Source organism: Stigmatopora argus, chromosome 17 (genome assembly GCF_051989625.1).
Source record: "Stigmatopora argus isolate UIUO_Sarg chromosome 17, RoL_Sarg_1.0, whole genome shotgun sequence".
Taxonomy (NCBI): domain Eukaryota; kingdom Metazoa; phylum Chordata; class Actinopteri; order Syngnathiformes; family Syngnathidae; genus Stigmatopora; species Stigmatopora argus.
Genome location: NC_135403.1, coordinates 7,524,218 through 7,542,191, shown reverse-complemented (window position 1 = coordinate 7,542,191; position 17,974 = coordinate 7,524,218). Strand labels below are relative to the sequence as shown.

At 36.9% G+C, this 17,974-nt stretch overlaps 2 protein-coding genes across 3 annotated transcripts; one reads left to right on the top strand and one right to left on the bottom strand.

The window, feature by feature from the left end:
• Positions 1 to 2,683: 2,683 nt before the first annotated feature.
• On the bottom strand, positions 2,684 to 10,408 carry mtpap (mitochondrial poly(A) polymerase). The gene is made up of 9 exons (XM_077624740.1): positions 10,230 to 10,408; positions 9,795 to 9,967; positions 9,481 to 9,708; positions 9,159 to 9,383; positions 8,739 to 8,950; positions 8,012 to 8,238; positions 6,128 to 6,220; positions 5,956 to 6,029; positions 2,684 to 3,331 (listed from the first exon to the last, which is right to left on the bottom strand). Exons 1-9 carry the CDS (start codon positions 10,378 to 10,380, stop codon positions 3,005 to 3,007), a joined length of 1,710 nt encoding a protein of 569 aa, XP_077480866.1. The 5' UTR covers positions 10,381 to 10,408; the 3' UTR covers positions 2,684 to 3,004.
• Positions 10,409 to 10,716: 308 nt separating this feature from the next.
• On the top strand, positions 10,717 to 17,493 carry map3k8 (mitogen-activated protein kinase kinase kinase 8). 2 transcript variants are annotated; one of them, XM_077624742.1, is made up of 8 exons: positions 10,717 to 11,041; positions 11,765 to 12,124; positions 12,204 to 12,374; positions 13,344 to 13,605; positions 14,510 to 14,616; positions 15,065 to 15,217; positions 16,120 to 16,366; positions 16,938 to 17,493. In XM_077624742.1, exons 2-8 carry the CDS (start codon positions 11,768 to 11,770, stop codon positions 17,060 to 17,062), a joined length of 1,422 nt encoding a protein of 473 aa, XP_077480868.1. In that variant the 5' UTR covers positions 10,717 to 11,041; positions 11,765 to 11,767; the 3' UTR covers positions 17,063 to 17,493. The 2 variants fall into 2 exon arrangements, with proteins under 2 accessions (XP_077480868.1, XP_077480869.1); XM_077624743.1 differs by having other exon boundaries at positions 10,718 to 11,041; positions 11,868 to 12,124.
• Positions 17,494 to 17,974: the final 481 nt, after the last annotated feature.

Here is a 17,974-nt window from a genome sequence, read left to right as displayed (position 1 = left end):
CGTTTGTGGCAGCAGGAATTCATTTGTAAGGACACAAAAATCTGGAATTGGAAGGTTTGTGTTTAAGTCCCATTGCAAACTAATTGAAAATGGAACAAAAAACTCTTCTACTTTCTAAATATCGTTAAAGTTCATTTAGGCATGACAAAAACCTTTGTACTGCATCTTGCAAAAAATTAGTCCGACTTGACAAACTAATGTTGGGAAATAATGTTTTACCGCTGATATATTTGTCTCGGTCTGGGTGATAATTTAAATTAACAACATGCAACATTAGATAAATTCATATTTTTTAATATGGAAACTCCTGATTTGGCCATTTGATTGATACATTATTTAGAATGACTTTAATTGTTAGTAGTCAGAAACTATGGACCACTTGCAGATTCTGGGTGAGAAAAAGTGCGTGTAGTAAATCACCAATACGTAAAAAAAATAAAAATTAAAGACACAGGATATACGTTCTGGAAAGCTGATCACTTCTGTTTGTGAAACTAATTTCCCAAGGGAAATCAATGTATTCATTATCATGTCCTTGGTAACATTGCAGCTTTTTGGAAGTAATACTAAAAATCCCCAACCACAAACGAGGATGGGACACATAATTGCAAGAGCAAATGTCTTCACTTTGGCTTGTGGTCAATTTAAGTTTAGAAATCATGATTACACAACCTGTAACATGAACAGCCAAAGCTATTCAGGGGAAACTTTAAATTTAAAATTCTTTCTTTTAGGAAGGATTGAAAGTGTGGGGCTGACAAAACTAATTTTGAACGACTTAACATTTCTAATGGAGGAGTTCTTCATTTTAAAATGTGAAAATCTATAACAAAAAGGAAATAACACTTCACTCTTTGTGCACATTGGAAAAAAGGCCTGATAAAGGCAGTGAATTAATTAATCTCTCTTAATGTTCTCGTCTGTCAAAAAAATACCAAAATATTAATCACAGTACGGTATAGCCTAGTTTTATTCTAAATGTACTGAACGGCGGAGACAAAGACCATATTCATCTATTTAAGTGTCAATTCCTATGGCAATAATGTAGTAATTACATAGTTTCTAATTCCCTTCACTGATACCCAACTGCAACATCAGAAAAGGTCAAGAATGCCTCATTGGTCAAATTCAGCTGGCTCCATCTCATGCACAACTTAATGGGAATAAGTAGTGTGGATACAGTATATTAAAATAAAAATCAAAGAACAAACAATAGAGGTTATAAACAATAGAGTTTAACGTTTATAATCTAGGAGCAGACCCAGTTGAAGTCAAACATTTATCATTTGAACTCCAATTTTGCCATCTTCGTCTTATTGGTTTCTAAAAATTCTTGTATTTTGAGGTGCAGTACATCACAGATTGGACTCAGTGTAAAAAGTATTTCTTAAATGCAAAAAAAAAACCATTTTCATTGAAATGAATCCCCATTCGATTGAACCCCATGTCACCCAGCAGTGGCATTTCATCAAATTCTCCCGAGGTGTTGATTTTCCACATGCAGTGCTTCACTAACCGCAGCATTTCATAATTGCTCTGCTGCTCTACCAGTACTGGGCCCATCACTCAGAAAGTCACTCATGGAAATAAACAAACTCTACAAACATCAAAGAATATTCAGGGAGGAGAAAGATGGCAGAGTCAGATAGCTAGGCAGTCTTCTTGTGTAAACAAAAAAAAATGTTGGAAAAAAAAGAGGTATAGGGACAGTGAGTCAAGTTCAAAGCTTGGGGGAGGGTGGCACGAATGGGCTCCTTCCACCCGAGGGACGTGGTCTGCCATCTGGGCTGGGGCCTTGTTGAGCTGCATGGCAAAGTCTGCACGGGTGGTATAGGAGATTTTTAAAAGTCTATCCCATCACCCTCTGACCTGGCGCACCAATGAGTGGAAAAACAGCTGTTGGCTACAAACACAACACCGTCCGTGCCCTGGGCCTCAAATACTCATCCCTGAGGTGTTTTTTTTATCCCACCACCTCATATTCTAAGATTAGGAAACGAAAAAAAATGGACAATATATATCCAATTTGGACGTTTAGGTTTGTGGATTTTAAATGATGTATTATAAACGATCATGATATACTTCCCACAACCCAAAGAGATTATCGTCTCATCGTTTGAGTGACATCACTAGACTGATGAAAAAAAATAAAAATGTTTGCAGCATTATGTCACTGCATTAGGTCATTTAGGCTTACATAATCCAATTCAAACTGCTGTCATGTATTTTTCCCATCATGATGCCCATTTAATGAGACCCAAAAAAATGTTTAATATGCTGATTAAATCCAAAATCAATGCATTTTCCATGGAACAAAGGATGGAATATTTATAAGATTTTGGATTAAGAACAATTTGTTGAAACTTCTTTTCTGGTGCTTACTTTAAAAAATGGGACAGTACAATATTTAAACTAGAGCAGCACAACAACTGTAGTTGCATTTTTTGAAAACAATAGACTTTACAGTCACTAATCCAAACAAAGGCAAAATGTAGACGTGCTTGGAAAGCAGTTAAGTACACCACTATTGCAAAATTGCAATTTATTTAGGTAAAAACATACCTGACGAAAAATAGAAAATATTACTTGCTGTCTATTGTTGCTCTGTGACTACATTAGAAAAGATTACAGGTTTCTAAATTAACTCATATAGTAATTAGACTCACAACTGTATTCAACTTGATTCATATTTGTAATGTAGGATTTATTAATCAGTATAACATATGCCTTGATATTCACTGACATAACTGTAATGCAAGTGAACACTGATTTTGACATACATACAAACATAATACATATTATTTAATATAGCACACAGTATACCCTTTGAAACCGACTTAAACTTCCCTTGCAAATGGTTCCAGACATATGGGCATAAAAGTTTCAGTGCCACCCAGTGATCATGTAAAGAACTACACTCCTTAAAAAGCGTTCCTTTCTTTACAGGAGCTGAGAGGTGTCCTTGAGTGAGTTTAAAATAGTTATTTTCCATAGATGTCAAGTCTTAGGTCCTTGGTTGTGTTTTATTTTTCAGGGATTCTAGCAAGCTTTTCATCCTCTCACTTGCAGGCTCCCTGTTCCTCTTCTTTCGACTTTTGACCGCTGCAACTTGTGACGGGAGCAGGAGAGTTCCTAGTCCCCAAGGTTTGAGGGTCTTGCCCCCATTGGGTGAAATGGTGTCCCTCTGTTGAAGGAGCCAGGCGCTCTCCTGACACAAGGCCACAAATCGTTCTAGTTGTGTGCCGTTAACGTTCTTACTGACGTTCAGGGTTGTTTCAAACGGGTTCTGGATATGCAGTGAGGCAGCCTCGGGTTTGTTCTGCTCTCTGCCCTGTAGACATTGAGGGAGGGAAAGTTAAAATATGTTAGTAATCAGTGCTGTGTGGACTCTCATTAATGGTCCATTTCTCTTGTTTGGTCATGCTTTTTGCCTCCTTACACCAGTATCTGGGGCACTTATAGAGCTGACTGGAAATACTCTCCCCGAAAGGGATCAAAATAAACAGAAAAAGGGAGGAATAACATGAATACGGCCTGGTTAAAAACTTAAAACTTCCAGATAGAAACGTGAAATGTGAACAGGCACGTGTTAGAAATGGATTCAAAAATAACCGAGGCTCTCATCTATAGGTCCAGCCCATCAAACAAATCATCGATATGAGGTTGGGGGGAGTCAGACAGGCGAAGCAATTTGTCAAAGGAGCAGAGCCAACCGGAAAATTGTGGCACAGTAAAGTGGATTTACAGCTGTTCCTCCAGCAGCGAAAGCCTACAGGCACAGGTCATGGCTACACTCTATACCTGCAAAGCTGTGTCAAATTTGATATTCGTAGTCTCATATATTAGGCTACCGGGTACATGTTCACCTATATCATTAATTCATTAAAATGCCAAGCACAAGTTAAGTCCCCGTGTCTTGTATAATGCACAACCAGCGAGACACTAATCGGCGGATGGGAAAACGTGATAGATTAATGACTCAGTGCAGCAATATAGGAACAGAGCATTGGTGATCATTTTTCATATAAAGTCAATTGGAAACAGCTTTTTGATTTTCATAACAAAAAACAATCATTAGTCAAAATGGAGCTACACAGATATAACCTGAAAAGTAACCCATTAAAAGACCAAAATGTGTTTTATTTTAAATGGCTGAATCTTGATGGTTCTATAGGTTATTATTTCCATTCCGAAAAACCTATTAAGATATGCTATTCATGCTTTTCCATGGTGAAAGATGACTGTCTTTAGAAAATATAGGTGACATAAATCCTTCACTCTATGTTGCTGAAAAATGAACCCTTATATATGCTGCTAGAAACAACAGAAATGAACAAATACTTGTGTTGTGTATGGAGGAAAATTCTAAATATCTGCACTTGTTGCTTTCAAACTAAATTTTAAAAAAATCTACACGCAGTAAAGAAAAAAACCTTGATTCTCCTTGATTGTGGTTGTCATTCAGTGTTTATGCCATCTCATGAGTGAACTGCACCCTGTAAATGCCTTAAATCGAAGCAAACATGTAGTAATATATGTGATATTGTAGTATTGTAAAAAAGAAGCTGAAATCACATTAGTTAGCTATCTATTAAGTCACTTTTCTACTTAACCCTATTGAAAATTGCGATTGCAGAGATGACAAAACACAAATACTGCCGTGGTCAGTTGTTTTCCTTCTGGTTCAATTAACCATAGTGGCAACATTGACTTGTTTACAATTCGCAATCTACGATACTCCCAGAAGGGAGCAGTGGTTGCAGTGTAACTAACCCGATGACAGACTAAGCAATATGTCATTGTCAGTAAAAAAACACAACCTCCTTGGTAGAGGTAAATAAAGCTTCTCAGTGGGATGAAGTTCCTAAATTTGATCTCGGCTCAAGGGCATCGGATCTCACAGGGCCAGCATCAATCAGACAAATAAAAGGGCAGCTGTCATCTGCATGGGCTGACAACCTCCATGCAGGCGGGCTGCCTTCACTATCAGCTGATCTACCTTGATAGAACTCAGAATTGAGAATGTAATGAAGGGAGTGAGGATTTCTGTGATGGAGGGAGATGCTGAACGGGTAGAAAACACAGATGACACTATGCCTGCTAGCAACTAGCCTCTATTACTCCATGTTGAATTTGAATTTGTTTGTTTATATGAGCCCTAAGATTTGCTAGCACAGTCATTTGGAAAGCAGTAGTGTCAAAATGACTGGATTTTAGAGTGCAATTTAGCTGTAGGAAAAGATATCAATTCATGTTAGCAGTTCAGGGGGTCCCTTGAGTTCATTCATTTTGCCAGTGGAAGTCACAAAAACTTAAATGGGTCACAAAGCAAAAATAATGGTGCAATAGAAAGAGGAAAGAAAATGTTACAAGAGGTTTACTCTGAGGCTTATTATGATATTGATATATGATATAATATGATATCCTTCCTCCCATCAGCTGTCAGGCTCTTTAACAAAACAAATGGCTGAGTGTTAAGACCTACCGTATGTATACATGTACATCTATGTGTATGTATATATATATATATATATATATATATATCAGCAACATGCTTATTTATATATTTATTCATGTATTTATTAATTAACTTACTTTATATCTATCTATTTATGTCTAAAATGCCTTTCCTGTATCTGCATTCTCACCCTCTTGCTACTGTGACAATGAAATTTCCCAAATACGGGATGAATAGTTACCCAATCCAATCCAATATTGACTTTTATATTCCATATGTACAAATACCTTATTGTTGTGCATATCTTATCCATTAAAATGTTGAGGTCATTTTGAGCAAGAACAAAATTTTACATAAAAATTTTTTGTTTACCAACAAACCTAAACAATTGGGACGAAATTCAATTGTGAGGTTCATAACAATCTGCTGCCGTACTACAAATAGATGACTAGTAGTCAAATTTTGTATCACAATTTGCTGATAGCAGTCATACATACCTTTCTGATATTTATGGAGTTCTTATTGAATTGAAAGGTGGCATAAAACTCCAAAAATTCACAAAGAAGTTTCTCTAGGACAAAGAGAAAAAAAGCACATGAGGATTGGGATATGTATGAGGTAAAAAATCTGCATTAAACTGTCATCCCAAAATCTAGCCTTTGTTCTTACCAAGTGTTTCTGTGTTGCTAGAGAGGCGAATCCTGTCGAAGTCGCTGACAAATGTGCAGTCGTTCCCCTCGATCACACTCTTGTCTGCAGGACCTTGTGGGATGAAAGCAGGGACACAAGGTAAATGGGGGTCTTTAAATGTCTATGACAGTTATAAATAAACCACAGGCGAATGGGGCTTTTCATGAGGAAAAGGAGTGGCACCATGGAAAAGCGATGAAAAAACAAAAAAACAAAAACATGAGAGCATGGATTATGTCCGGTCTAGGCTGACCGGGGATGCCCTTGTTAGCAATAACCTTCAGCATGATGAGGCTAAGGCTAAACCTGTGTCTGTGTGTGTTCATGCAAGTGTATCCAAAGAAAGCTGGGTCAATGACCTTTCTAGAATGATGGGCCTTTTATTGTCCTGTAAGCACTCTGTGTGATAGAGACTCTGCTAAACAGGGTAAAGGCAGCGAGGAGGTGGTGGTGGTGGCAATGCAGGTGGCGATGGGGATGTGGGGGTAGGCGGGTTTGGTCTGATTGCTTTTGGAGGGCAATTATTAGGCAGCCAAGGTGACAGAGAGAGAAATAAGGTTCACTTCTCTTGCTACAATCTGCTGTGGTGGTTATTAGCCACATTTGCAAAAGGTATACACTAACATCAAGATATGCCAACAATGATGTTTTGCTACTATGGCGTCTCGAGCGTAAAGAAATTGAACTTTAATATTAGTGTTGTGCTAGTATTGGAAGGGCAGACGGTACTAAGAAATAATTTACTGCTGGTAAAGGGCAAAAATCTACTAATAACTTATGCAGATTGTAAATGGATTGGTAAAAATATAACACTGTTGTTTGACGACATGAAAGCACGGAAGTGAGGAATTCTGTATTCACTTGTGACGTTTCTTTTAAAGAAATAAATCTAAATGAGATGTGTGAAATAGACAAAAAGTTATGAGTAAATCATATGGTGACTTTTTTTTTGTTATAAACAATGCTACGACAAGCAGTTAAAAGACTTTTGGTGCAAGATTATATACATGGAAGTGTAGTATTTTTATTTCATTTATTTAATTTTCAAAAGCTTTTTCAGTTCCAGGTGCTGTAAACATCAAAGCAGATACTGTAGACTATATTCTTCTGCCTTTTGATTTTAGCTGATAAAATCACATACCAGTTAAATGTTCCCTTTGCAATAAATTGCTGCCAAATGCAAAATTGAAAAGACTTTAAACTGATTTTACCAAGCTCCTGACTATGCTGAGACAGCACATTTTAGTTCAGTTTGGATAGGATTTCAATTACTTTCTTTCATTAATCCTATTCAGGTCACAGGTAAGCTGGGGTCTTGCTGACTTTGGGGAAAGAGGCATAGCACATGCTGGTGTTGGACTGATGGCATTTAGGATATATTCTGTCTCACAGAAGCTTGATTAGTATTTTTAACATCAATGTTTAGATTAATGCATCGGCCTCGCAGTTCTGAGATTGAGAGTTCAATCCCAGGTGGGTTCTGACCTTCTTGCGTTGAGTTTGCATGTTCTCCCTGAGCTTGTGTGTGTTTTTCTCTAGCTATTCTGGTTTCCACCCACATCCCAAATGTGATGTGATAGGCTGATTAAACACTCTAAATTGCCCCAAAATGTAAGCATGAACGGTTGCCCGTCCCCTTGTGCCCTGTGATCGGCTAGCAACCAATTCAGCGTTTCCACCGCCTACTGCCAATAGTTGGCTGGGATAGGCTCCAGCACCCCCGCGAGCCTTATGATAAGCAGTATGGAAAATAAATGAAAGGATATCGCATGTGTAGAGTCTTAAATAAAATACAATCAATCATAAAACAACCCGGCCTTCATTTAAGATGGCACACTATATGTAGTAGTTCTTATGTGGTACCTGCGAGTTCTCGTAGGTGGTCCAGAGTAGGGATGATCGGTGGGCTTCTCTGTTGTAGGAAGAACAGCACCATGACAGTGAGAGAGAAGTTGGTAATCCAGGCCCCGGGTATGCTGCTCGTCACTCCATGAACTCGAGCCCAGCATCGTACAGTGAACACCAGGTGACGTACTCGAGGGTCTAGTTGACCATATAGGTGAAGTAGCTCTGAGCTCTTTATCGCCACCCTGTGGACAACAGGTTGAGTGACAACTAGTACCACAGTTTTTTTTTCAGATTTGACATGAATATCAATAGTAGAGTGATACATTATCTTCTATAATACTAATTATACATAGTAGTGAATAATATTGTATCTAATAATATTTAGTATGCTATAAAAAAAGAACATCCCCTGGATTAAGGAAAAAAATGTAAATCAAAATTTGAGACAGTAAAAGTCCCCCTAGAAATTGAATCAACCCACCAAGTAGTCCTTGTTACCTATTTCCTCACAGCGATTTTCTTGACAGTACTTGTTTGCGTGAGTGATATGTGTGTCATAGTAAAATTGAGATGTCAACAATCTTAAAAGTACAGGAAACGAGCATGAGCCTGGTTTCACTTGCGCAAGAACCCCAACCTCCCTTCCTTATTTCTAGTCAGAGGTACTACATTACAAGAACTAACTGTATGAGTATGAAAGTTATGTCTGAAAATGTGTGGAAGATGGTAAATTGCTGAAGACCTGTTGTTGGCGGTGAGGTCACATTGAAAACCAGAAGGCTGATGGGCAAAACGGACTAGGGGGCATCGGGCATTTAGGATCTTCTGTACACCAACACAGCCAGGTCCAAATTCATCCACACATTCGCCAATCACAGACAGGATCCTTTGCGTGACACTGCGTTCTGAAGTGGTCCGCTTCATCTGGTACTCGATCGCCAAACCGGATTTCGGCTATAAAATAAAAGAGAGCACTGATTAGATTCAATATAATATCACAAGGGTATTGGGTGAATTATCTATAAAGCGATTTGAACCTGAATCAACTGTATTACTTTGAAATTAAATTAGATGACAGTGGTCATGTGATTGGCTGATCTTGGACATCCAATTCATTGGAAGTAATATCAGCAATTATGATGAGTGCATTATTTATTCATACCATCTTTAAATTCCTTCCACTGATGCCATCTAGGTCCAGAAACATATCCAAATCACAGCCCAGCTTTCCAAAGCCATTCACTGATGATCCAAACGGTTCAATTGAGCATTCTGGGAAATATGCAGCTGCAATGTCTTTGACCAGAGAGCAGACTAGGAAACGCAGTCGAGTGTTTTCCTCAGTTAGTTGGTAGGTTTCAGTTAAGAAGACTATTTGTTGGTCTATCTGAGGGTAGATGGAGAGATGTACAATTTTCAAAGCATTTTATGAAGTTTACATTAGGATAATACCAACAGAATTACATCACTGAATAAACACTTACACTTTCCTCTTGGGAAACTCTCTGAATAAGCTCATTAATGGGAATGGTAGTTTGTGGGTGTGTCCTTATGCTGGACTGCTGGTTGGTCACTTCTGCTGGACCTCTAAGTGACAGTAGTCTTGATTTATAAGGGACCATGGATTCATGGTTGTTGCTGGGGATAAAAGCCCCATCAAGTAATGAAGAAACACTGTCTTTTGAATTAAATTCTACCACTGCATACATGCCCTGGGAAAGAAGAATTTGCAGTTCAATCCATCTCAAACATCAAACAATAGTAAGTGTATGTACATTGTGTTACAGATTTTACTTACATAGCTTTCATAAGTGAAGTACTTTAGGACATCACCATGTGAAGATAAAAACTTGAGGATCTTTTTTTCATTGGTTTTCGGGGGGCAGCTGATGAGAACAGATCTTTCTGCTTGCTCTTTACGTTGTGTTTGGAGAGTGTAAAAGGATAAATGTCGATCCTTTTCCTTTTCACCTGACAAGAAGAGGAACAAGAGTCCACTAACTTTTTGCAGGCTTGTGTTCATATGTAGAATAACTAGAATCCATTGTGGCTACATGGCATAACTGCATTCACACAATGGTGCATTTTCAAGCACTTATATTTCTATTATTGTTAGTACTTGTATATTACTTAGATTTCTCCCAACAAGCGATACTTATATAGTATTATGTTACCACGTTCTGGCCAGATCTAGAACATATTTCAAACACGATCAGACACAGCCTTTACTGACTTGTTTCTTCCTTTCTTGGCACGTCTACGTGGGCTGGAACAGCTGTCGTTCCAACTCTTCTGTGAAAATAATTATCCACCTTTTGGAGACATTTCACGAGGTTGCCCCTTTCACGCATATGTAACCTGCGCGCCGCTATGGAGGACGCCATTGCTGCTCAGGCAATGCGCATGCGTGTACGGGCACAACATAGAAAGTCAGGAAGGACGACACCAATGTAGATAACATAAGTTCAAGGCTAGATGCTGAATTCTTTACAGAATTAATAAAAGTATCGGTTCATAGAAATTCGTAAAATAAATGTATGTTTTTCAGTGTATGTACTGCATCTATAAAGTTCATATACATTTTAAAGTACACGCTTCATTGACTGGCCCCGATGCAAAATGGCCAACAAGCAAGAATGCTCTTTCCTGTTGAATTACAGCTCGTGTAGATATCTAGCAATGTAAATGAGATATTTATAAAAAGTAGTTAAAATAGAAAGCGTATTTCCCATGATAAAATGAAATGTTATGCAATAAATCTCTGCGTTGTATACTTTTTTATTTTAATAAATGTTGCAACGATTGAAAGCATGAACCCCCGTGCGAATCATAAATTAAAAGATTTATATTTGGATATTGTTAAATCGAAAACGAAACTCATGACTATAGAATACTAATACCCGTTGAGGAGACGCTAAAACACATGCGCAATATTCTCAGTGCGCAGTTCCTCCTCCTAAAAGCAGAAACGAGTTGAACAGCAGCAAATCAGTCTTACTGGAAGCTACTGGCAGTCATGGAAAGAAGTCGCTCTTGATACTAAAGGTAAATTCACTCTCTAGTTACATATTTTTTCCTTTTCATTTCTTAATTTCATAAAATGGTCTATCAGTAAGCACGTTTCTGACGGAATTTGTGATCCAAGTTATGTTAACTGTTAAGAAAAAAACTATTTATGCTTTTTGGTGGACCTTTATAGAGGGATCAGAGCAGTAGATAATTGTTTTATCATTGGAATAATTTGTTTGCATTAATTGTGGATATGTCAATAATATTTTTCAGTATTTTTTCTTATCTTTGCCAGGAAAATAAATCAACTTCATGGTTATTTTAAAGATGAGTTTTATGCTCTGTGAGGTATGATGTATTTTACATATATTATATATATATATATATATATATATATATATATATATATATATATATATATATGTATATATAAATAAATAAATGTGTATATATATATAAATAAATGTGTGTATATATACATACATATATATATATGTAAAATACATCACAGAGCATAAAACTCATCTTTAAAATAACTATGAAGTTGAATTTTTTTCCTGGCAAAGATTAAAAAATAACTGCAAAATATTACTGAAATATTCACAATAAATGCAAATAAATTACTCCAATATATATAAGTTGATCTGCTTTGGCAAACCCTTGAAAGTTGAAACAGTAGTAGTAGTAGTAGTAGTATTGCAGTAGTATGTTTTCTTGATACAAAAAAATCACTTCTTATACTGATATTTTATGATACAGTTAATGGGAGAAATTCACACCAACAAAATGGAGTACAACTATGATAACCACATAGAACTGCTTTTGGCACATATGAATATTGAGGACATCATCAATGCTGCAGAGACCCTCTATCATTGTGGGAAAGAGGAGGAGGAAGTGGATTTGTCATTCGAAGAAGAAAGTTTGTCACCTGTTGCAATGGATCGGGATGATGAGGTTGGACATTTTGGGAGTCAGCAAGACGGCCAAACTGATGTGGCTGGGAATGTCCGGTACGGGACGGTGACGGACCTGCTGTCTTTTGTCAACATGATCTCTAACATACAAGCAAAACCCTTGCAGCAGCTGCCTGAGGAAATGGGAGTCCTACTAAACAAAGTGAATATATTTGTTTTTTTTCTATCAAAATCATTTTTTTTTCCCAGTTAAATGTTAACTAATCTGACTCTGCTTCCAGAAAGATATGTTGATAAAAAACGGGCACTATAAGATCAACAAGGATGTGCTCCTTTTTCCCTGGCAATTGGCCTACAAGAATCGTGGCTCTGACCTTGTACCTAAGGGCTCCTTTGGGAAAGTTCATCTAGCCCAGGACATCATGACTCGGAAGAGAATGGCTTGTAAATTGGTAAGTTCTTCTGGGAAATACAGTAGAATAGTATGAGTCCAGTATAATATGATTTTTAGCAATTTTCAACCTGTTATGCGATCTCTGATGAGTTCTCTGAAAAGGTTGCAATGTTGCAAAACGAGAAAACGAAAGTGCAGTAATGGGGAAAAAATGGGAACAAGTGTACAAATGTGCTGAGATTTTGTAACATTAGAGAATGTATTTTTCGTCTAGTACTGCATTTATATGCAATAGAACTGTCTCACAGGGAAAATATTTGTTACCTGACAGTGTTTGATAGTAATGCCATTATGATCTAATGAATGCCTTGCTGTCTATACTAAATACAATATACAAAACTTATTTCTGAATTGAAGCCTTTTTGATTTTTTTTTTTTTCATTCAGATGTATTTGTTAAAATCTCCTTAACAGTCTGTAAAACTTGCATCCTCTATATTTATGATTATTTTCTAAGTACCGTGGTGTAATGTGACTGATATGCAGTAAAGTAGGAAGTTGGAGCAATACAATTTGTTGTGACACAGTGCAAACTGCAGAAAATATAATAAATACACCATGTAGTATTGCTATGAAGTCATACGCCAACTATATATAGTATATATATATATATATATATATATATATATATATATATATATATATATATATATATATATATATATATATATATATATATATATATATATATATTAGGAATTATTTGTCATATACAAGTCACTTTACTTGTTTCCAGTGTACTTGCTATTTTACTCTTAATTTTGACAACTCAACAAGACCTAATAAATTCTTAGTAATTTCAATGAGTGTACATGTAGACATAAATATTTTAAAAATATATAAGAAAGAAAATGATGTAGTTTTATTTGCTAATAAAAAAGTGGAATACTATAAATTTCGATGGATTCATTAAAAATATCTGAATGCATGGAAGGGTACCAATCAATATACTATATTTTTTTCCGCAGATCCCCAAGGAAAATTTTAATGGCGCCGAAGTAGAGTTCCAAGCTCGCTTCTGCCATGAGAACATCGCCCAACTCTATGGGGTTTTGTTATGGGAACAGAATGTCCATCTCTTCATGGAGGCTGGGGAAGGCGGCTCGGTCTTGGAGAAGATCGACAGCTGTGGACCAATGAGAGAGTTTGAGATTATCTGGGTGACCAAGCATATTCTTCGGGCCTTGGAATACCTGCACTCGCATAATGTCATCCATCATGATGTTAAACGTAAGAGCAAAAATAACTGACCCTTGACACACTTGGAAATTTCCTCTGTAATGACTGAAGAAATGGTACACACAACATTCCTCAAGTTAGCAAATGTTGACAACAAAGGTCACCACCTTTTTCCATTAGCTAACCTAAAACTGGTTATTCCCTGGAAATTCCAACCTAGCATTTCCACTAAATAAGGGATAAGTATACAATCCAGAGAGGCATTAGCATGAATATGGGTCAATTGGTCAAGCAAAAATTCAATCAAAATAATATTTGTCTGATGCTTTTTTGCAGACATTTTTTTTACAACCATTCCCATTCAGATTTTATTCACATTTGTACTTCATTGTTTGTTGAACAATGGATTTTCTGTTTATATCTGATGATTAAGCACCCATTTTTAAGTAATTATATGTTTAATGTTAACTAATAAAACTACATCAGGGTTACACAGCAAATATATTGTTCTATATCAGGGGTAGGGAACCTATGGCTCGGGAGCCACATATGGCTCTTTTGCTGGGTGCATATGGCTCTCCACTAACCTGTGAGGTAAACTATGGAAACTGCTGGTGAGAAAGCGGTATTATGGCATTGACACTACCCCAGCGCCTTATAATCATTTTTTTTTTCCATTACACTCTTTTGCATGGATTTTCTCATTGATACTCATTGATTAGCAACGACGTAACAATGTTGTCAAAAGAATTCAAAGACTCTTTGTACTTTAAAAGTGGTGAAATGACTAAAAAAGGCACACATTTTCATGTATGTTGACTTTTAAATTCGGAGCATGGCTCTCAAGGATTAACATTTAAAAAATATGAATTGATTATGGCTCTTTCCATCAAAAAGGTTCTCGACCCCTGTTCTATATAGTAGTTATATGTGTTTTTATCTTTCCTCTCTTTAGCCAGTAACATTGTCCTAATGTCAGACAAGGCTGTCCTGGTTGACTTTGGCCTGACTGTGCAAATGACTGAAGACTTGTATATTCCGAGAGACCTGAGAGGAACAGAGGTAAGAAAACAAGATTAAGGGGTGATGCATTTTACAAATATTTGACTTGATTTACGATTGCATGGAATGAAAAGGTCCTCCATCCAACTCACTTGGTGGAAAGCCCCCCGGCAGATTCCTAGTTGAAATTCTGTGAGAAACAATGCTTGCAAAAGCACTTTTCTGTTCTAGCCAAAATTACACAGCAGACTGGAATTTCCAACACTGAGAAAAAAAAGCTCATCTACTATGTTTACTTTCCACACACAGTCACCCTGCGTGGGTCTAAAGGTTCACTCATCTGTTGTCACAGGAAAACACTCACTCACTGAGCAGCACTTTAGGCACTTCGTTTCCTGTTTGTTGTTTAGATGTGAAAGGGAAAATGTTTTTTTTCTTCTTATGTTCTTCAGAAGAATTATTTCATCTTCAGGTTTACATTGAAGAATGTTTCTCTTATTTTATTCAGATGTACATGAGTCCTGAGCTGGTTTTTTGCCGTGGACATGATACTAAAACAGATATATACAGCCTGGGTACGACCATCATTCACATGCAGACTGGCAATCCTCCATGGGTTAAAAGATATCCACGCACCGCCTACCCATCATATCTCTACATTGTACGTATATTTGAAAGATATGCATGTCTTGGTGGAATTATAGGTCATGTGTAAGCCAAGATCTGTTTTCCATTCCTCATAGTCAGTTTTAAAAAAAGGTTATCTGATGTCGTGAATGTGACTCAGTTACTCCCTCGAACTTCCTCTTGAAACTGTTGACAGAGAATGAGGAAGAAGTGCCGTTCTGTGAAGTGCCTGTTTCCTATTTCATCTTGTTTTTCATCAGGTTCACCGCAAACATGAGTGTGTGGGCGAAAGGGTACGAATGTAAAGTGCTTTGAGCATGTTTTTTTTTTAAAGTGTAGATAAATGCATTCTGTAAGTACTCTAGATCAAGGGTGTCAGACTCGGGTTGGTTCGTGGGCCGCATTAACGTCAACTCGGGTTCATGTGGGCCGGACCATTTTAGATACTATAACATTTAGATTTTTTTTAATAAATTGATTAAAATAACTAGATTAAAAGCCCTGAATATTCAGTTTTTTATAGATCTAAAACAATGTTTATTTTAGCTTTTTTTAAAATATATTTTTAGATTGTACAAAATGATTTTTGAACTAAAAACTGAAAAAAATGGATTAAAAAATTACAATTGTTGATTTAAAAGGGGGAAAATCAGGAAATTTAACATACATCTATACTCTTCATTTTAATTTGATCCTAAAACAGAAAGTCGGCACTCATGATTTACTTTCTCGGGCCGCACAAAATGATGTGGCGGGCCAGATTTGGCCCCCGGGCCGCCACTTTGACACCTGCGCTCTAGATCTTCCATTTAGATTCACTAGATTATAACTCACAACATGACTCAGAAAGTAAAATATGGGTCACTGCGTCTCAGTTGTTTTTGAGGTTACTTACTATACTATATGTACTGCTTTTCTACAAATGTAATCCCCTAGATTCACAAGCAAGCACCTCCTCTAGAGGACATAGCAGAAAACTGCAGCCCAACCATGCGCTCTTTTCTGGAACGAGCTCTGGAGAAGAACCCCATTCTTAGGAGGTCTGCCTCAGAACTGTTGAAGGAGGAGGCCATCAACCCACCCAAAGAGGACCAACCCCGATGCTGGAGTCTCGAATCAGCTCTGGAAGAAGCCAACCATGCCATGCTGTACCAGCAGACCTCACAAGAAGACACCACAGAAGGTACAAAGCTAATAAATTCTATCACTTAACTCCATTGAGCCATCATTGTAAATGAAACTTATTTAACTTATCAAATTCAAAAGCCTTTATTGTCATCATACACAGCTGTGTATAACGAAATTGGTGGTGCTACTCCACAAAGTGCGTTTCCCCAGTAAAAAAATAAAAAAATAAGTAATATAAAAATAGAAAAAGTCACATCCTTTTTATATTACTTTTTTTTAGTGGGAAAACGCACTTTGCAATCAATCAAATCAATCAAAAGCCTTTATTGTCATCATACGGAGCTGCGTATAACGAAATTGGTGGTGCTACTCCACAAAGTGCGTTTTCCCAGTAAAAAAAACATTAATAGTAATATAAAAATATAAAAAGTCACAACCTGGCAAGGTAAATTCTAAAATATTGCACAATCTAAGATATTGCACACCCCGAAGTTATTGCACAGAAGGGATTGTGTGTCATGCTACCGCAAGTTCAGAGTGGCTGATGGCAAAATTGATTGGTTTTAGGCAGCACAATTTCTGCATAAATTAACTGTATACTGACTACTACATGTTTTTTTAAACAGGCTCTTCACTCTATGCTGAAGTCTCTGGCCCCCTAAAGAGGAATGGCTCCTTATACCTGGACCTGGGGGCCTTGTCTGGGTATGCCCCAATGTTGACAGGGTCCCCTATGTCAGAATATGGCTAATATATCCTCCATACCTTTGGGATAGGCCAGATAATAATATCCAAGAAATCTTCTGTAATTGTTCAGCTTCACCGTCACAGACTGGTGCTTATTGCAGAACTACAGGGGACGTCGCTTATACTAATGACCTGTTTACAAGGCTCACAATGACTAATTATCTAATCCTTCAAGAAATAATTGGCCTATGTGAATCATAGCACTGCAGGACGGTAGTTAGATGATGCACATTCATTTGCAGGAATTTTTGCTTTCTTTTTGTAGGCTTTAAGTATAAAAATGTTATTGTGTATAATTACATGTTTATGGGGGATGGTGGGTATTTGATATTTTCTAAAAGTGTGTTTGAATTCAGGAGTCAAGACTTATTTTGTTCTCTGGACTTCCCCATTTTAATTCCTGTGGAATATGAATACAACATCATGTGGTAACCATTTTGTGTTTAGTACATCCTGTGAGATGAGACATTCTGTAAGTTTTTTTTGAATTTGAGTTTTCAAGCAAATGTTTCATTTTCATTGTTTATACGGTTTTTGGGTACAGCTAGTGAAGTGTCACTTTTAAAATGTGAATTTTCTTTTACTTTTTATTCTTTCATTTTTACCCATCTTTATTGTGTATTAAGTATGGTAGCATTACAACTGAATTCAGGCAATTAATGGGGTAACTAACTAGTATAGGTAGTCTCCCTGCAAATTGTTTTACCAAAGCCTGAGTTTATCTCAAATGGGTGAAATGTGGCATTTTTTTTAGTTTAGAAAATTAAAAAAAAAAGAAAAAGAATTTTCAGTGATTCATTTATCATGAAAAAATATTGTTTGTATTATTAAAAGTGTACCCAGCAGTTGGGATTTAGCAGAGAACTGGTTAGTCAATTTTTACGTAAAAAACAACAACAACTAATGTTTGCATTGT